We start from the raw sequence: 21,156 nt of genomic DNA, 5'->3' as shown, positions 1-21,156 counted from the left end.
GTGAGGTCCCAGAAAGCACTGGCCTTAGCTTACTTCATGTAAATACAAGAAAATAGCACCAACAGCTAACACTCATGGGCTTTCTTGTGCCGGGTATTTTGCTGAGCACTCCATTCTTGTCTCATTTCAATCTCAGAGCAACACGCTGAGTTAGGGTTTGTCATTATCTCCATTTCACAGATGGGGAAACTGAGGTTTGGAGAATTAAATATCTCCCAAATTAAATACCTAACAAACAGCTAGGGTCAGGAAAAGCCCAGGTGGTCTGGCTCAAGCCTACCCTTTGTACCAGTCCCCTTCACAGCCTTATTATCTGACTTTTGACTGCTATTTCAGGTTTGCAGTTTCTCATAATCCCCCATGGGCTAAGATGAAAAACCCTCCGCGGGGAAATTCCTTGGAGGACTAGGGGTTAGGACTCCACGCTTTCATTGCTGAGGGCCCAGGTTCAATTCCTCGTGGTGAACCTAAAACCCACAAGCCACATGGTGCAGCCAAGGAAGAAAACACTCCACAGGACGCAGAGTGGTCGTTCTAAAAGCACCAACCTCAGGGCCTCTACGTAGCCACTCTGACTCCACCCGCTCCCCATGGCACTTTCCTACCATGCAGCTGGCACCAGCTTAGCTTGACACACCCTCTGTTCTTTTGAGTCTCACATCTACCCTGTGCGGTGTGTAGGCAGGGCAGGCCTTTTATCCCCACTCAGCACAGTGAACGGAACATGACAGGGGTGGAGCATTTGGTAGAGCTGGAATTCTAGCCCAGTTTTCCAGAGGCAATGCCATCTCCTATTGCTGGTTCTACATCTCAGGGTCATGACGGGGAAGGTAAGGAGACTCTCCAGGGTCCTTGGGTCTAAGGCTTGCCCTCTTCTCACCAAAGGTCAGCAAACCACTCTCTGGGATTCTCCAGAGTGACTGACAATGGTAATTTCTTCCCAACCAAGTTGCTTCCCTTATGTATCTGTTCCTTGGTTTTACACTCAAACCACAAATGTGCCCTTGGGGAGAAGAACACACTAACTGCCTAATTCTTTCATGTTGAGAGTTCCCGATCCCTTTGTGATAGATAGGAGTCCACTGAGCTAAAAGAGAGGCAAGGCCACAGGGGTATGGGAGACGGCAGAAGGGAGGTGGGGACGGTAAGCCATAGAAAACTCCTTTATAATTTTGCCAAAGTTGGTACAGCACACTCCAGACAGCTTGCTGAGTGGAAGAAGGAGGCCTCCATCTTCTCTTTGATCTTCTTTCTCCCTCTCACACTCGTTCTTGCTGACCTAGCAGTGTTAAAGCATGTCAGGATTCAAGAGGGGGTTCAGGTGATCAGGATGGGGTTCACTGGAGCTCTCCTGAAGAAAAGGCAGAGACAGTCTAGTTATTAATGAGGTAAACCATTCACCAGGGTCTTAGGAGTCTAGGAAATAATTCCAAAGACTACATTCTCAAAGTTCATCATTTTTTAGCACAGCTGGGTTGCTGTTCAGTTGCTTAGTCGTGTCTGACTCTTTGCAACCCCATGGACTGCAGCATGCCAGGCTTCCCTGTCCTTCACTATCTCCTGGAGTTTTCTCAGACTCATGTCCATTTAGCCGACGATGCCATCCAACCATCTCATCCTCTGTCTACCCCTCCTCCTCCTGCCCTCAATCTTTCCCAGCATCAGGGTCTTTTCCAATGAGTCACTCTTCAAATCAGGTGGCCAAAGTATTGGAGCTTCAGCTTCAGCATCAGTCCTTATGAATATTCAGGATTGAGTGCCTTTAGGATTGACTGGTTTTACCTCCTTGCAGCCCAAGGGACTCTCAAGAGTCTTCTCCAGCACCACAGTTCAAAAGCATCAATTCTTTGGCACTCAGCTTTATTTATGGTCCAGTTCTCACATCTGTACATGGCTACTGGCTTACCAGCTACTTTATGTGACCTTGGGCAGATGGCCTATTCTCTCCAAACTGTTTCCTCAATTGCAAAATGAGGCTATAAGAGGCCTACCTTCTCAAGATTAGGTGAAGATCAAATGAAAGAAAGTGTTAGTGCTCAGTTGTGTCCAACTCTTTTCGACCCCATGGACCATAACCCGCCAGGCTCCTCTGTCCATGGAATTCTCCAGGCAAGACTACTGGAGTGGGTTGCCAGTCCCTTTTCCTGGGGATTTTCCCAACTCAGGGATCGAACCCAGGTCTCTTTACCATCTGAGCCACCAGGGAAGATCAAATGAGATCATATAAATTCTTTGTCAACTCTAAGCCATCATTATTCCTCATTCATTGATCACCTTTACCCCTAATTGGCTGCTGTACACAAAGTAAGTACCAGAATCTGCCATTAAATTGTTTTACTGGAAGAGATAAAAAGGCAACACAAATTGAAAAAATAGTTAGCATAAGAGAGCAAACTTGGAGAGACAGTCCTGGATGGAAGTCAACAGCAGCCTTGACACAGAAATGCCAAGTTCTCTAACCTTTGTACTATACTTCAAAGGGCATTGGCCCCTGACTCACAGGTAACACAAATATTTTTTACTCCAATGTATTTCTTCATTCAACACACTCATCGCATTCTCCCTGGGTTCTCTCCATGTTTATCAATATTATGAGTGCCTTTTAAACAGAAATCCAAGTGTGATAAAAATATCACAGGCTCTTATATAAAATGCCAGTTTCTGGGTTCCATACCTAGAGACTCTGGGGTGAGCCTTACAAGTTTGCACTTCTGGGCAACCCCAGACCCATCCTTTCAGACACTCTGCATTGGTTAAGCCCCAAAGGGGATGGGCTGTGATCATTAACTACCCAGTATACTGTTAATGCCCAGCACTCAGAAAAGATGCTTGCAAATAAACAAGGCACGCCAGGAAGTCTGAACGTTTGCTTCTTAGAAAATGTCACACTTTGTCCCCAGTATCATTTCACAACTTCAACCAGTTGCATAACTCCTACCCCTCCTTAAGAAAGAAATTCCAGCCACATCAGTTTTCCCATAGTGAACTTTTCTGACACCCCCAGGCTGGATTAAGTGAACCTCGTTGCGGTTCTACAGATCCCAGACCAGACCAGCACTTACTTTATATTCCATTTGTCGACCTCACTGCTAGTCTTTCCCCCACTAGCAAGGAGTTTGCTCTCTCCCCAAGGACAAGGGCTGTATCTCCTCCTCTTTTGCATTTCCACCATCTATCTAGACCAGTGACCGGCACTAAATCAGCCATGATTAATGAAATGAACCATTCTGTTCAATGGAATAGGATGGGACAGGTGGATAAACACCTTGGGATGAAGAGAGACAAGACCCTCTGAGATGTTCTAGTACAAGGACCCTCTCCTCCCAGGATGAGCCACATGATGTATGTGGCTGGTTTTCAAGGAATGGAGATTTTGTTCTCATCCTTGGTTTAGGGATTTTGAGAAATTATTTCAAGGAATAGGGCATCAAGAGACGCTCCTTTTAATGCTGTGGACATGTCTCTTAGTTTTTCATACCAATTTTCACACCTTGAAGCAGGTGTTACAGCTAGCTCGTGTCAGAGGACCGTTCGCACAAAGATTGTGTTTGTTTCTGTAGGAAATCATCATACACTGTGCCACTCTTTACCCACACCTGATCATCTCCTATAAGGGGGTTCCCCACCCCCAACCCCCCCCACATTGTGGAACTCCATATGGCCATGTGACTGACTCTGGCCAAGAACTGTGGGCAGAGGTGGTCAGACTCACCCCTAGAGGGAGGCTGTACTGTAAGAGCAGGTCCCAGAACAAAGAAGATAATGACAGAAGCAGAGCACCAACTGACCCACAACAGACACAGAGTGTGGGCAAGAAGTGAACATGTTTTTGTCATAAGCACTGGCATTTAGGAGCTGTTGCTGCCATGTAACCTGGCCTTTCTTAGCTCGTATACAGATGCCCACATGCTCCCTTTTTTAATCAATGAAAATGTTCACACACAACTAGGCTCATTTTGTGATTTTAAGAAATATAATTCTTTTTTTTCCTTTCTGGCCATGTTGTACAGCTTACAGGATCTTAGTTCCCCAACCAGGGACCTAACTGGTGAGAATGCCATTGGACTGCCAGGGAAGTCCCAGAAAATATGTTTCTTAACATACACCTCTGCGGGTCTTAGTTCCCATGTCTCTAAAATAAGAGAAATAATATAATATCAATTGTTAATTAAATGTTTATCATGCGTCAAGGCTGTTCTTTGGAAAAGTATCCCATTTTATCCTTACAACAACCCAGGGAGGCAGGTGTTATCATCCTCATTATACAAAGGAGCAGAGGCCTAGAGAGGTTAGGAAACTTGCCTGAGGATATAAAATACTGAGTCTAGTTAATGATGGAATGCAAATAACCTGGCACCAGTCTGGTCTCCTGACTTCTGTGCTAAGTCTGTGGGTTCACCTCTAAGATCCAGTCTGTCTGGGACCCATGAAGGCTCTGTGACATTGCCATATGCTAACTGCCCTAGGCCTTCAATTTTGAAACCGAGACCCATTTCCACCACTGCCCTTCTCTTGTAGGTTTAAGACATCATTTATGCCGTGCTTTGAACATCTTGGAAGGCAGCAGAGGCATGGGGGTGTGGGGTGCCCCGGTTTGCAGAGGAGGATGCGCCTCCCCCCGGGGGCAGGGTCCACTCCAGTTATTTTCCAAAGTCGCAGTCTTGCTGCATGAGAAATGTGCTGCCGCAGCAGAAAGTCTTCCTGCTCCTGCCAGGAGACTTTTATATATACATGGAAATGGCTCACTGGAGAAGTGGGGGTCGGGGAGGGGGGGATTCCCTTGGGGGAGTTGGGGATGAAGGGGTGTGGGCTCATCGTGTGGCTCTGGATTCAGGTTGCAGGGAATTTGGTTCATTTAATCCCAATAAACCTCACAACAGGCACACCTCGAAGGCATGAGTGGAAGGCCAGCTCCTGTCCAGTAGAAGGACACTGGTGGGAAAACACACAGACTTCCCGTATCTTGAGCCCAGTTAGACCCTGTAAGGAACCTGCATCCATCTCCCTTCTGCGATTTTGAAAAGACATTTCCATTCTCTGTGGTCCTCCCTCCTGATGACCTGGTTCCAGAGGGTAATAAAAGCTCGAGTTCAACTGACCTGAAAAGAAACTGGTTCCTTCAGAGACACAGAAACACCAAACCAAGGGCCTCCAGAGTCTCTCAGCTTGAGGGCAGTAATGAAGCTCTCTCACATTAATCTGCACCCCGAACCACCCTGAGCTCCTTGCAAGGCTCTTGCAGATCCAATCCTGGGTTCTGGTCAGGGACGGAGCCCTGAATTAGACTCCTGCTCTGTTGTCATGACTGCGGGCAAGCCACTTCGCCTCTCTGAATCTGCACCTCCGTCTCTTTGAAATGATGCAGTTGGAGAAGACAAGCTCTAAGGATGCGATCGTAGCAGTGAGTCTAGGATGCCAAGAGATCTGTGGTTCTGGGACCATGCTGGCATAGCTGTCTTGCCTGACCATTAGCAAGAAGAGCAACACTGGTTTACCCCCTCCCATACTGTCTTCCCTAACTGTTATTGGAAGGCTAGAAACTCAATTTCTGTCCCTCTGTCTACCTTCCAGCCACATGTAACTCTCCTCCTGTCTCCACTAGCAGTGTGTACTGCCTGTGCAGTGGAGTACAGACGGATACTACCAAATATCTGCCACGTCATCAGCCACTTTGTTTTGACCCTCAGCAGCTCTGGCAAAGGACATGATAGAATTACTGTTGGCATGTATATGAGTTTCACTCACCTGCCTTTCACCTCACCTGTTAGCTGAGTTCACGGATATTTGGTTTCCATTTTGGCTTCTCTAAAAGAGTAGAGCTGAAGTACGAGAGGGACAACCTGGATTTTTTAAGGGCCCCAAACAATATGGTTTGAGTAATCCCTGTGTTTTTCTACAAGAAAGTGTTTCAACCGCTGATGGTCAGTAACATCAACAAATCCAACCCCTGCTCAGCCTCCTCTGATCACAACCCCAGTGGCCCCCTTCAGCTGCTCCTCACCACGCCTTCCTTTGGGCAACTAAGTGCTCACTCCCTTCCCTGCAGGGGAGCCTCCTGCAGTACTGCCCCCTACCCCCAGACGATCTTGGCCCTGACTCATTGGTGCTGACTCAAAGAAAAGAAAAGCAGACCCCTCAGGCAGCCGAGGGTGGACCTGGGCCAGAGCCTGCAGGAGTGGGCGGGAGGGCCAGCAGAGGCGGGGAACCCATCAATCAGCCTGTCACCAGGTCTTTGCTGGGCCCCTCCCCCACTCCCAACCGGGCCTGGGTCGGCACAGTGGGGTCCCAGAAAAGAAAGGGGAGAAGACAGGCATCTTTATTTTGTAGCAATTATAGATGTGAAGATGGAGCTCATTCCTTTTGGGGGTCCTTCCCCCAGTGAGGCAACCCACCATCACTCACAGGAGGAACGTCTGAGCACCGCCAGGACAGGCCGCCACAGTGGAGCTGAGGGAAAGGGGCAGCCAGGGTAGAGTTCTGAAGCTGTATTTGCCGATTCAGACAAAAGACTGAGATAGTGTCAGCTGTTTATAAAAAAGAGAGAAGGCAAATGGAAATTATGAGGAGAGTTTAATGCCCCCAAATCCACTCCCTAGGTACCACCATTTCCTTCACCACCCTCCACATTCTGGCTATAGGACAACCGGCTTCTATGAGTTAAAGCACTGTGCTTTTAAAATGTCCCTTCTAAAACTGTGCTACTCTAGGAGTGTCCTTTTAACCCTCTCAGTACCCAGGAATGCATTTGCAGAGAAGGAATACAGGCCTATAAAACATTCAGGGACACAGAAAAGTGACTTGAGGATGAGGAGGCCAAACTTTAGAAATCCAGAAAGAACGAGAATCCTGACTCAGCTGCTTCCCAGTGTGTAACTGAACTGGGGGTAGTGAGTCAGGTCCCGTGGGGCTTGGCCTCCCTATCTAGTGAAGAGGAGTAAAGCGGCAACCACACAGGGACTCGTGAGGGGAGGCACAAGGCTGCACTGCACAGGCACATCTGTCCGGGAAATGATACATGGCACTGAGTGAAAAATGGGAAGAAATAAGCCCGTGGTGAAGGAGCACCAGAGAAGACGGCACTTTCTCACTGTCTCCTCCTTCTGAGACGAGGCTTGATGAGCAAAACTTACCAAGAGCTCCCTCTGCTGTCCATTCTTACACTCACCTTCCTGCATCAAACACAATAAGCCCGCAGTCCTGAGTCCGAGGCTCAGGATGTACACGTGATCTAATTTAATCAGTGGAGTCCTGTTTGTACTTTATTAACATTACTTCTTGAAAACCTTCTTTCCTTTCCATTCTGTTGTCCCCTCCCTAACTTTACGCCTTTGTCTCAGGCCTGTGTCGGCCCTCCCATCACCAAAATCCCTCATGGTGTATCACGCTCAGGAAACCTCAATCTTTTTATCTGTAAAAAGTAAGTTTTCTCTGAAGTTCAAGCCACTAAACTAACAGAGCTAAAGCTGGAAAACGAAACTTCTAGGTCCCAAATTCATCCTTTTCTCACATTCCTCTCTCTCTCTGAAGTGTGCGACCTTAGACATAACATTTAACTTTTCTAAGCTACTTTTACCTTGTCTGGAAAATGGAAGAAAGAACTGTATTAATCCCATGAGTCTGGTGAGAAGAGAAAGGGAGACAACGCAGGAGCAAAGGAGAGTCAACAACAGAGAGCGCGTGACCAATACTTGCTATGATCTTCAAGCACGAGGCAAGTTCAGTGCTCAGAGTGGAAACAAAACGTGAAAACAGATAAGACTGGAAAGGTAAACAGGAGTCAAATCCAGAAGAGCATTGGAAAATATGGTCCCACAGTCATTTGGCGCAGGCTGCCTCAAGGATTACATGAGCTAACACAGGTCAACATCAGGCTCACAGCAAGGTCACATGTTAGGTATTCTTGATAAAACTCTCCTGCTGCTAGTCACAACTTGAAAGCAGGGAAATTTACAAGCAGAATAGCTGTGAGTTGATGAGGAAGGAATAGTTGATGATTAAGGAATAGTGGTTTGGAAGGGAAGAAAGACTTCGAAAAAAGAACATCAGGAAAAAGAAGTGAAGATCCAAATCAACCCTGTAACACTGGCCTTTGAATCTTAACAAATCACACCATTTCATGCGCACATGTGCACACCCATGCACACACACAGCTCCCCCATCAGAGATCAGCCCCTCTCATACTGGCTCCCTTTTAAGTCATACCTCCCTTGAGCAATCCATTGGCTCTGCCCAGTAGTGGAGTCATGAGGGCATCTCCCTGCATCTGTGTAACCTTTTGACTTACTCTGGGGGGCTACTGGTTTGTGTCTTCATTGCTTTAGTTACTCAGTTAGAAAGTCCAGGGTTTTGACAGTGTGTTTAATACGTTCCTCCTGTACTGACCTTTTAAAAGAGAAAAATAAAATTCTTGAAGCATCTGATAATGTGGTCGAGAGACCTGTACACCTTAAGTTTGAGAAATGCTTCATAAACAAAACCTTATTCAATTAAATATATTTTAAAGATGCACTAACACTACAAGAGATTTTACAACTGGTAAAATAATTTAATTATTAGTGAAAATACTAAATTAAAACTTTCTCTTCAAACTAGCAAACCCTAGAAAATACATTCAAGTTCATTTTAATTATAAGTGGTTTGTCCCAAAAGACCTATAATTATTAAATCCTTCAGTTTCTTTCCTTCCTTAGGCTGCTTGACATTATGGAAATTTTAAAATAACTTAAGACTTACTAAACTGTAATTTTATACAAGCTCCTAGCCATTTGATATACGCCCTCTAGATGAATCTTCCAAATCTTACACTTCATTGCCAGGCTGTTACTTTCTTCTGGTTATCCTGTATCACCCCCTAGCGTCATATATGTTGCTTGCAGCAAAAACATGACAAATCTCTGCTGTGTTGAGGAGTGAGTATCTGTAGATAAGTACTTTCTTGGTTTACAGATTAGGTTCCCAAAGAATATATGTAAACCCATCAGGTTCCAAGGCCAAATTACACTATATACTTGGGTGCTGTGCTTAGTCGTTCAGTCGTGTCCGACTCTTTGCAACCCCATGGACTGTACCCCACCAGGCTCCTGTGTCCACAGGATTCTCCAAGCAGTAATACTGGAGTGGGTTGCCATGCCTTCCTCCAGGGCATCTTCCCAACTCAGGGATCAAACCCAAGTCTCCCATATTGCAAGCAGATTCTTTACCAGTTGAGCTACCAGGGAAGCTAAACCTTCAAAAAGAGAACTAGTGACCATACCAGGGCACCTTATGAAATCTGTTCCTAAAGTCACAAAACAAATGGTGAATATAGTGATATACACTCAACAATGATTACTCCTGTTTTCCCCTGCTGACACTTCCAGAGATACATCAATGTTTAATGCCAGCCCAGGAAAATGGGGCAGCCAGGCTTCAGCAACAGAGAACAAAACCATAGACAACGATGGCTCGTCTCTTAAAAAGTTAATTTTCTAAAAATGATTAGCATCTATTACATCTTGAGCTGCTGGAATACTCCTTGGTATTGTTTTAGTTTTTGCTTCATAGAATTAATTATTTAGGAATTAACTAATTAACATCTTTTCTAGCTTATGATGACTCCAACTTGCTGGGTCTTCGTGCTCCTTGGCATTGACTTTGTAGAACTTTATCAGTTCTCCCTATTTCCTCCCGGTTCTTCAGTTATTGCTCAGTATGCTCCTCAGGAACATCTTCAGACCCATCCTCGCCTACTTCTAGCATTCCCTATCTTCATCAGTGGCCCAGAAATGCTGAACACTTATGCACACATTTCTTTTCTGTTTAACGATGTCACTTTGTTTCTAGCAATGCTTTCCTGCCTCAAAGTCCACCTTGTTAAATATTAATACTGCTTTCACCCCACGGATCAGTGTTTTCAGGTTATAACTTTATCCTTTTACTTTAAACCTTTCTGTATCTTTATGTTTTTAATGTGTCTGTATCCTTATATTTTATCATTTATATCTGATTCTTTAGGTCTTTCTTTAATCTTTTCCTATTCCTTTTAATTGCTTTTTAGTTCTATTTCCACTGGTTTGTTAGTTATACATTATTTTCTATCCTTTTAATGATTCCAGAGATTACAACACATACTTGATTTGTAATCTGACCTCTTGCCGAATGATCCAAGAACTCTGGAACATTTTAATACTGTTTACCCTTTCTCAACCTATATGCTGTTGCTCTATTTTAGTCTTACCCCAATACTTTTAGTGCAGTCTGTATTTACTTATAGTCTATATTCACTTGCACTTACTTACCTACTTCCCCTTTTCTTGCTCTCATTCCTTCCTGCATCTTCAAGTCTTCTCATCCACTTTCTGAAGTTGTCTTTATTTCACCTTCATGTTTTAAGAATACAGCCACCGAGTACAGCATCTGAAGATACCCATCTATCATCTTGAAGAGTCTGCTGTTAAGAAGTCGACTGCCTTAGTGCTGCTCCGTTTTGCTACCAGCTGCTTTAAGAGATTCCTTTTGTCTTTGCTATTCATAATACTATGAGATTCTTAGGGGTGATTGTATTTATTTTGCCTAAGGCTTACAGGGAGATTCTTCAATCTGTGGCTTGATATACTTTGATTGATTTGGGAAAATTCTTACCCATTATCATCCCTCCTCTTTCTCCTTTTGGAACTCGTTACACACCTATTAGAGCTCTTCATTTTAGCTCCTGTCTCTTATACTTTTTCATTCCTTTCCCTTGTTTTTGGTGCTCCTGGATATTCTTTTGATTTTTGTAGCCACTGATTCTCTCAACCTGTATCTAATTTGTTGTTAAATTCATCTATGGAGTTCTAATATTAGCTAGTTAGTAAAATTTTCAGTAGAAGAATTGTCTTTTATTTTTGGTTATGACATTCTTAGTCTTGTCTTTTATTACCTTGTTCATATTAAGTAGTTACTTTTAAGTTAGTGTCTGAAACTCTACTGTTTGGACACCCTCTGGATCTGTTTCCATTGTCTATTGTTTGTCTTGGTTTTTTTAAATCAAACTCTCATTTCCTTGTACACTTGGTTGTTTTTACTTACCAAATATCATATATTAAAAAGCATAAAGATAATTTGAATTGAGAATATCTTTTTGTTTTCCAGAGAATATTTACATTTGCTTCTGACAGGCAGCTAAGGCAACTCTAAATTAACCAATCCAATCATGGACTAAGATGATTCACAGCTCATCTGGCTTATTTCCTGCTCTCTTCTACTCCCAGTGTGGAGCCTGCTGGACTTTTACTCCATACTGGGATCTCACCCAATCAAAGGAAGAACCTGGGCAACTTTAGGAAATCTTAGAGGCAGAAATTCATGATCTGCCTTTAATTCCACTAAAAGACTCAGTTCCAAATAAACCTCTGTGTCTGACTGCCCAATTTACAAATTCCCAGAAGAAATCAGGTTTGATCAGTTATCATCAGTTTGTATCACGTGACAGCAGGATGGCCTACCTGAAGCAACTGTGCAAGGAGGAACAGGGGAAATAAACATCCTGACTCCCCTTTCTTCCCATCGGCCAAGTCTTCTGCTGTTGCCTATTTACTGAGCCTAACGGAAGGCAGAGGACAAGGAGACACACTGCTACAGCCTGTAAGGCAGAGAATCTCCTGGAGCAGAACTGGGTGGTAAAGATGATGTATCTGAAGAGACTCCCTTTTCTGCTTGTTTCTTCAGTGGCACGAAGAACTCAAAATGATCAAAGAACTGCCTCAAATAGAACTGAGACTGTGTTCCCTGGAAGAACATTTCTTCCCCAGGCACTAAGACCTTGAAAAACCATCAAATTCAAGGTCACAAAGCAAGAGAAACAAAAAATGCCTTTAGCGGGTCAACTGGTGTAATCCTCAGTGGTGTGAGTCCCACTTCAATCCACTGACTGACCCATGCATCCTATGAGGGAGAAAGCACTGTGTACTGTTAGATTGAAGGCATATCCTGTATCTTGTAGAACAGTACCTAGCCTCACAGAACATTAACTCCCAGCTGGTCCTATAACTGAGCCTCTGGCAAACCATCAAGTCTATTAGGCAAACTATCTCCAGGCAACGGGGCACACGGTAAAACACACGACTTCCACGCGGCACGTCAACTGCAGCAGCTCCTTCACTTTCTTCACTGTCAGAGACTACGCCGTACAGCTACCACAGCGACGAACTAGGGGTTCTGAAAGCCCATCCACACTAATGCTGGGCAGACATGTTGTAGGCAACAAAGACAAATCTATACCCATAGTACCTGCCTATCTCTAAGACAAACTGTGGTCCTTTGCACGATGGAAGTCATCCAGTATAATCACTTGTCCAAGTGGCACCCCTAGGGAATGGTGGGTATCATTTTAGCTCAGCACTGGCCTCTTGCTGCAGTGTGCCACTGAGCATAGCCAACAGCCAGGTCATCCTTGATAAGGGGGAGGTCCATCTTTTTGAGCTCACACACAGGCTCAATCCCCACTACCATGATTGTTTTGTTCATAGGCCTATTGAGCAAGCCCCAAGGTAGTGGCTGGTGAAAACTGCTGACATCTACAGAATGGGTTATCTTATTTATCTGCTTAGTGAAAACAATATCCACAGTAAATGCTTTTTGTAGGCATTCACATAGGATCTAAATATCAAGAAATATCTATAAACTTATCCCTGCAACATCCTTGTCACCAGTCTTTGTTATTCAATTCTTGGACCAGCTGCTAACCGAGCTGGTTAAGTCCGAGACATTGGAGCAGGTTTAGTTGTGATCCAAGACACTTAAGTCTCTACAACCTAGCAAAGTGAACATTCCATTTTAGAAGGCTGCTGTACACATCTGATTTTATAATTTTACGGACCACATAACAGATGGGTAGTTTCAGATGCATAGAATTATGTTCAGACATTCTACCAGTAGCAAACCACAGCTACCTTTCCAATGAATAATAGATGGTAGAAATCTCTAACTCCAAACCCTACTGCATGTGATTTTTCTTCTGGAGCATTGCTGAGCAGCTCTACCACTGGCACGTGCTAGGTCACAGATGAAACAGCAGCGTAACTTGGAGAATGACTTGGACCTGTTCCAAAGTCCTTTCAATAGTCTCCACTCCAAATGGATTGCCTTACAGGTTTCTCAGTAACTAGGACAGGTAAGCACTCAAATGTGACTTGTTTTGCCCTCCAAATCCAAACAAGTCCAATAAATAGTATGCTTTCTTAATTAGGGGTGGTCTAAAGTGAAGAAACGTGCTCCTCACTGAAGACAGGCAGTGTTATCTAAATTACCATACACTATGTCAAGGCACGTAAGGTTCACAATACTTCTGATTTCACTTTGGCCCAGTTATTTCATCAGTGTAATGGATTGCTACCTTTTGAGACACCAACATGATCAAGATCCATCTGAATTATGACAGAATGTGAACTGATAGCCTTGAAGTAAAGAATGTATACTGCTATCCCAGTAATGTGAAAGCAAATTCTGATTACTGTGCATATAGGGATGAGGGGAAACATTTGTTAGGTTAACACCACAGAGTCAGGAGTTGCTTTCCTTCAATACAGAGTGGAGATTGATTATGTCTAAGAACACTGCTCATGACAATTTCAGTTGTTCACTGGTTATTATGCATCAGATTCCTCATGTATTCTTTTTACAATATCGGGGTGTTTGAGGTGCATGGGGAAGGGAGGAGCAGAGGAGTACAATTCTAGGTCTGTGCTTGACCTTTCCAAACCTAACAGCCTTCCCTCCATCAGCCAAGGAATGAAAGAAAGGACTTCACCAGTTACTAGGCATACTCAGTGCCATTCTACATGCTGGGAATGAGGGAAAAACCTTAGGGTAGGAGGCAGCATTCCACATACCCAATGATGATTTCACCCGAGAGACCATCTGACTTCCATAAGCTCACATTCTGACCATGGTCAACAGCTTTCAGATTTCCACAATTTACAGCCTGTACTTGTAAGCCTGGTTGTAATGTTTTTCAGTGAGTTGCAATTTACAAGGTGGTCTGAGTGACAAATTTTAAATTAGGTGACTTAACAAGTTTGATGTTACAGATACTTTCCCTTCTAAAATTATAGCCATCTGATTCCTCTAAGAGAATTTTTCCTATTATGTGTAGTTCTGATGAGACTGTCTACTAAGATGCCAAGGGTCAGAAATGCAACCCGTTAAGCCACTTGAACTCTCTTCAGGGTTTTGACTTCTGAATAACGCCCAAGGCATTAACATTTTGTCTCAGTTCCTCCACTGCTGTGAAAACTGCCTTGGTTTCTTCATCTTACAATCCTAGTCCTTTTCTTCTAGCCTGTGAAGCACTCAATTATCCTCCAATGAACATCCCCTTTGCTTTAGTTAAAGTCAGTCTCTTACATGCAATCAAAAAACTCAAAACAGGGAGGAGTTGGGGCAGCTCTGTAATCTTGGCAGGAGTCCATGAACTTTTTCCAAAGTTTAGTGCTTTACCTTAGCATTATCTTGGTTTATCATTTTGTTCAGATTCTCTAAAAAGCAATGATTGGCTCTACTCAGCCTATCATGTGTCCAGCCCTTTTCAATAGTGCTTGGGGAAATTCTTTCATGATTCATGTGCAAAAGCAGCCAAACTGTACCTTGTTTTCTCCAGACTGGAGTAAGCTAAAGTGACTAATGAACTTAACCCTTGACAGACTGACACTGACGACTTCATACAGGTAACACAACCACAGGTAGACATGATGCAACCAAGTAAAATACATCTTCTCCTTACAGGAAACACACAAAAGCCCCAAGAATTTTAACTGTAGTATGCTCCAGATTACAGGCATGCCATATGGTTGTATGCAGGCACACACACACCCACATCCACAAACAGGGCATGTTAGCTTCCTGTATCAAAAACTCTTGCTTTAGCCCCCCCTATCCCCCTTGTATCAAATGTACCTTTTAACACTCTTCCTGGTTCCCCAACACCCTAACTCACTCTCCTGTCACAGGCAGTTTCCCTCTTGATTCCACCGGGAGAGAGAGATGCTGGAGATACAGCACCGCTATCTCCAAACTTGACATTCTCTCCAAGATCCACACCATTACTGAGGGTTCTGAAGCCAAACTGACCTAACTTGTTGAGGGGAAAACTACTATATATCCTTCACAGGTGCGAAACCTGAAGAAAGAGTAAGCATGTCCAAGGCCACCAGCTAGAAAGAAATTTAAATCCCTACTACTGACTCTAGAACCCGTGTTTTTAACCACTATGATACATTTTCTTGTTTTTGTCTTTTCTAATTTTGTTATTTCCAAATAAATTTTGGGAATGTGTTCCAGAGTTCAGGTAAAGAAAAATTAGATTCAGACTGAAATTGCCATATACAGAGAATTACCTTGGAACACTTTTACCACATAAGTTTTCCAAACCAGAGCTTACTGTAGTAGGACATTAACTTGACCCCTGACTCATTTTGACTCCTGTATCCCAAAACTTGGTAATTAACATGAATCACAACTTTCCTCCCAAAATTTCTTCTCAGCCCAGTTTTAGGTTCCAAAATTATCTCTAGTACTCATCTCTTACTGATAATCCTTTAAAACAAAGCTCAAGTATCCACAGCTCTCACCTCCACACTCAAAACAAAACATGCAGTTAGAGGTGTTCGTGTTTCTGGCAACCTGTATACGTGAACAGTATTTAGGATACAATAAGATGGCCTGTAAACGTAGAATCTAGTGAGGAACACAAGCATTAGTCTTTATATTCTGATGCAAAGTCAATTAAACAACTTAGAAAGGCTCAGAAAACTGCTACAGAAACAAGCTAAAGGGTGGGGAAGCAGATTAAGAAGGGACATACTCCTGAGTCCATAAAATACAAGGCAGAGTATAGTGATAAAGCAAGGATTACCGAGTCAAAAGCCTAAATTTCGGCCCTACCCTCACCAGCTGCCTCCTATAGTCTTGGAAAAGTCACTTTTTTCTAAAGCTACAAAAATATTTACTATTTCAACAGCCTTCTAGTTGGTCTCTATCTCCAACTATCTTCAAAAAAAACAAAAAACCCCCAAGTGTATCGAGGAATATTAGCTCTGGAGTCAAGAATGCATGGGTTGAAATGCCAGCTTCATGATTTACAAGTCATATAACGGTCATGTGTAAATGAAGTTATTATCTACACTTCATTTACTTGTCACGGTATTAAATGATACTCCATGCTCAGAATACCCAGACAAGGCAAATGTTAAAATGTTACCTCACCTCTTACAAAAGTCTAATTCTCTACTACAAACTGAATCACACCCAAATTCCAAGCAAACTTAACACAAAAGCCTTAAGACTCCAAATTAGAAATCCCAGCTTCCATCATATACTCCATTCCACTATCACACACTGTTCAGCAAACCAAAGCAGAAGAGGTTAACCATACAACTACCCAGGCAGTTTGGTGGAACTGGTGCTTCTTAACCACAGCCAATGAATGCTTATTCACCTCCTTATGCTAATCCAAAATCCCATTCCTGAAGGCCCGTGCCAAACATTTCAAACAAGGTCAATGTATGATCAGATAAAACACCACAAGTTAACAGGCAGTATACGTCATCTTAGCCTTTAAAATATTAAAAAAATACATATTAACTGTGATTTAAAAATTGCATTTTCTGGACCAATCTACTTCAAAGAAGTCTATCTGAAATGACTTAGGCTCATAATCTTATGCCATACATCATTTGACTACTGAAAAAAAAAGCAACTGGACTACAACCCACCTCAGCATGTTTTCCCAAGAAAAATTTAAAGGATTTTAATTAAGCTCTTATTTTAGAAAGCAAAAATAATGCAATGCAAATAAGAACATCTAAGCAATAAAATTAACAAGCCAACGTAATTCTGTTAGATAAATTAACCCATTTATTACAGGCTAGCAACGTTATCGATGGTGGCGCTTCTACTGGTCCTTCAGTTCCTTCAGTCTTCTGATGGCAGACTTGACTGTGACAGCAGAGGTGGTGCTGCAAAGAAAAACAAGGTTGGTTCCACACTAGTCGCATGCGAAGTGGCAGATGGGAACACGCCTCACACTCACAATGCAACCCCAATGACGGCATCCACTGGCCATTGCATACATCTGACTGCTCACAGACAGGAGAGCACGAAATGAGCAGCAAAGAATGACTGAGAGAGGCTGACTACACTCACTAACAAGGAATGGGCAGAATGTCAGAAGAAACTAGTAAATTGAAGGATGGTACAATGAGAGATGTCAAGGAAACAATGTCTAAGGCAGCACAGCTGACTAAAGCACACTGTGGAAATGAGGAAACAATGTTTTCCTACAACACTCAGGCACTGTACCTGAAAAACCACTCCACCGCATGTGGCAGATGAATCCTAATTCATTTATCCATCACAATCAAGAGCGCTCTCCATTTTCCCTTTTGTCCACACAGAACCCCAACAAGGTGCTTATATATATATGTCCACATCATTTCAACATTTTCCAGTATTTTACACTGCTTCAATTTTAAATTTAACAAAAACCAAAAGTTCTAACTACACTAGCCAAATCATTTTACTATGTGACTAATGCATGGGAAATAGATGGGGAAACAGTGTCAGACTTTATTTTTTTTGGCTCCAAAATCACTGCAGATGGTGACTGCAGCCATGAAATTAAAAGACGCTTACTCCTTGGAAGAAAAGTTATGACCAACCTAGATAGTATATTCAAAAGCAGAGACATTACTTTGCCAACAAAGGCCCGTCTAGTCTAGTCAAGGCTATGGTTTTTCCAGTGGTCATGTATGGATGTGAGAGTTGGACTGTGAAGAAAGCTGAGCACCCAAGAATTGATGCTTTTGAACTGTGGTGTTGGAGAAGACTCTTGAGAGTCCCTTGGACTGCAAGGAGATCCAACCAGTCCATTCTGAAGAAGATCAGCCCTGGGATTTCTTTGGAAGGAATGATGCTAAAGCTGAAACTCCAGTACTTTGGCCACCTCATGCGAAGAGTTGACTCATTGGAAAACTGAGGCTGGGAGGGATTGGGGGCAGGAGGAGAAGGGGACAACAGAGGATGAGATGGCTGGATGGCATTACTGACTCGATGGACGTGAGTCTGAGTGAACTGCAGGAGTTGGTGATGGACAGGGAGGCCTGGCGTGCTGTGATTCATGGGGTTGCAAAGAGTCGGACACAACTGAGCGACTGAACTGAATGTTGGACAGCACGAGTTTATAAGCTAGCTAAAGGGAAACCATGTCAGCCTTCAGGTTCAGCAATGAATCTCCAGATTAGAGGCCTTCAAGGATGGCTTAAATTTCCAGAATTGGATAAAGTCCAATATAATCAACAACCAACACAGAAGTTTCTCTCTGCAATTATCACTTGGCCCTTGTCAGTCACAAAGTGGAAGCACCTCAACCAATACTGTTTAGAATAGCAAAGGTGTGTTGGCCAGATGGCCTCACATGTACAGCAATAAGCTAAATGACCTCTTAATTTTTACAAAAACAGTCTGCCAAGCAAGTGTTGTTCAGCAGTCAGCCCAACTAGCACATCTGTTAAAATTAGCCCATCCAGCAACAAACCTGAATTTTGACATGGCCCCCACGCTCTCAAACACTGTAAAGAAATGGACTCACTTGTAGGTCCAGGCACCACCAGCTACTGTTTTCATGCAGGAACCACAATGCCAAATGCCCACAGCTCTTCTCTTCATCTTGGTCTGTAAAAGATAATCGATTTTTCCTATGACCAAAGAAAAGCCTTTTATTTTACAAATATCTAGGAGTCTGATAACACTAGGAAGCTAGAAATGGTGTATTTTGTGAGATTATTTGTGTTTTTTTCCCTAATTTCAGCGTCTCTGGTGCAAAATTTGCATTCTTCATGGTGACATAGCCAAGGATGTGAATGATCTGCCCTCTTCCCCCACCTCCAAAAACAGTATTTCTGCACACAGTAAACAAAAATCTCTAGCAACACCAGCAGACAAAAGTTGACAGAACCATATTCCACAAAGGAGGTTTGACTTAGGCTGGGGCTGTCAAATAATTTCCCCCCCTTTAGCTCCCAAATGGTTTTCTTTAAAGGAAAAGCGTTTGACAAAGGCCGAAGATATAAACACCACTCTTATCTCAAAACTGGTCACCAACGGGTGTGCGCACCTAACTGCTCAACAACTTAGAGTCAGCAAACTATTTATGAACTTCCTTCGAGAGGACCCGTTTCCGAAGGAAACCATCCCGCCCTCGTCCCTTCGCGTCCAGAGACCATCTTACTTTGCCACAGAAGGAGCAGGTATACTTGGCATGCTGGCTGATTTCAATTTTCTTCACCATTTTTCTGAGGGAGGCACCATAACGGGTCCCGTACTTGCCCACGATTCCGACCTTCTTGGTGCGTTTCGCCTGTTAAGAATAAATTAAGAGAGAAAACAGATATTAGAACTCAGGAACGGGACTTCGCCACTCCATCAAGTTTCGGCGCCTCCACACGCCATTCTTCCACCTGCCCACCTAGCTCTCCACCCCCCAACCCTATCCCCGTAAACCCAGGGCCCACGGCGGGCCCGGTGCCCAGGGGCACCCGGTGAACCCAGCCTGGACGCGCCAGCCCCCGCCAAACCGCCCAAATCTGCGTTCCAGAGGACAGGCGAGGGTACGCAGATCGCGGACACGGGACAGAACGGGCGAGCAGAGGCAAGTTAGGGCAAATAAACCAAAAAAAGGGGCAGATGCAAGCGGATAGACGTTTAGGCCTCATCCTGAACAACACTCACCATGTTAACGCAACCTAGATCCGAGCCCAAGAGGAAGATGGGAAGTGCGCAGGCGCGGTTTTGGGCCGACGAGAGGAAGTGGTGTATGGGAGGCCCAGATAGGAACTGAACTCTATGGTCTGGAGGTTTTCTTGCTCCGGTGCCTCCAGGGTAGTGTGGCCGGAGGCCTCTCTGACGGATTTACGGTGATTTACAAATTGTAGCGACAAACTGTGTAGCAGAAGCTCTTTCACATATCGACATTATCGTACGTATATCTCACGAAATCCTGCAAAGAAAGTACGATTTCCTCCATTTATAGACAAGATTCAGATTTTAAGTAATTTGCTCACTCATTAGCACTTGCTGCTGCTGCTGCTAAGTCGCTTCAGTCGTGTCCGACTCTGTGCGACCCCATAGACGGCAGCCCACCAGGCTCCCCCGTCCCTGGGATTCTCCAGGCAAGAACACTGGAGTGGGTTGCCATTTCCTTCTCCAATGCATGAAAGTGAAAAGTGAAAGTGAAGTCGCTCAGTCGTGTCCGACTCTTAGCGACCCCATGGACTGCAGCCTACCAGGCTCCTCCATCCATGGGATTTTCCAGGCAAGAGTACTGGAGTGGGGTGCCATTGCCTTCTCCGCATTGGCACTTAGAGAAGTGCTTAAAATACGATTTCAGATCTCACCGCTTTATACATTGTGCCTTCTAAAAGCAGCAGGCCCTGTGGTTGTGCGTAGTGGGGATATTTAAACTGAGTTTTGTCTTTATATATTTCTGCATTTTTCTAATTATCTCTTAAAATGAGTATGTATTTATAACTAGACAAAAATGAAAAAAAAATCTCTAAGTCCATTAGAAATGTGTACACCTCGCACTCAGATCTTGGTTTCTAATATCATTCTACAATGAAAGGAGCCAGAACTCCTTGGAGAAATGACGATCCCAGGACTGCTGAAGGACATATGCAAGATGAGCCTGGAGTGTTGTAGTGCCAGAAAGTAGGGAAGTGCTTAAAAACCAAAACAAAAAACCCTGCTGTGATGGAGCTATGTCAAAGAGACAAGATAACCAACTGAAAGAACTCCCAGTGGATAAGTCTGGAAATTTTTGAGCAAAGAAAATCAAGTTTTGTTGATTTTTAACCCAGAGTAGAAAATAAATGACCATGAGTCCATGCTGATGTGAACAAATGATTGAATAAATGAATAAATGGGGGAGAAGAGGCAACTCACTCTTGCAGAATTCTAAATAATTTATGTGGATTCTCTGCTCTCTAAGAAGGGGGATGTAACTCCTCACTCCTTAACTGTGGGCTGTGTAGAGTGATTCCTTCCAAAGAGCACAATATGGGAAAGCGAGGAAAGAGTAACTGCACAGTGGAGAAACCTGCCAAACACTAGCAAAGCCGAGTCAAGGTCAGTATCAACAGTTAT

At 43.7% G+C, this 21,156-nt stretch overlaps 1 protein-coding gene across 5 annotated transcripts; it reads right to left on the bottom strand.

The window, feature by feature from the left end:
* Window positions 1–1,148: 1,148 nt before the first annotated feature.
* RPL37A (ribosomal protein L37a) lies at window positions 1,149–19,776 on the bottom strand. 5 transcript variants are annotated; one of them, XR_009599642.1, is made up of 6 exons: window positions 19,744–19,776; window positions 19,244–19,372; window positions 18,605–18,687; window positions 16,880–16,973; window positions 6,393–6,524; window positions 1,149–1,351 (listed from the first exon to the last, which is right to left on the bottom strand). XR_009599642.1 is itself a non-coding variant. In XM_060411265.1 (5 exons), the coding sequence occupies exons 1-4, from the start codon at window positions 19,744–19,746 to the stop codon at window positions 16,910–16,912; spliced, it is 279 nt and encodes a 92-aa protein (XP_060267248.1). In that variant the 5' UTR covers window positions 19,747–19,776; the 3' UTR covers window positions 1,149–6,524; window positions 16,880–16,909. The 5 variants fall into 5 exon arrangements, 3 of the variants coding, with proteins under 3 accessions (XP_060267248.1, XP_042100141.1, XP_027820960.1); XR_006058841.2 differs by having other exon boundaries at window positions 6,403–6,524; XM_060411265.1 differs by having other exon boundaries at window positions 1,149–6,524.
* Between the last annotated feature and the right edge of the window lie 1,380 nt (window positions 19,777–21,156).

This window comes from Ovis aries, chromosome 2 (genome assembly GCF_016772045.2).
Source record: "Ovis aries strain OAR_USU_Benz2616 breed Rambouillet chromosome 2, ARS-UI_Ramb_v3.0, whole genome shotgun sequence".
In the NCBI taxonomy this organism is placed as follows: domain Eukaryota; kingdom Metazoa; phylum Chordata; class Mammalia; order Artiodactyla; family Bovidae; genus Ovis; species Ovis aries.
Note: the sequence above shows the minus strand (reverse complement) of the source record. Positions and strands in the feature narration are given on the sequence as shown.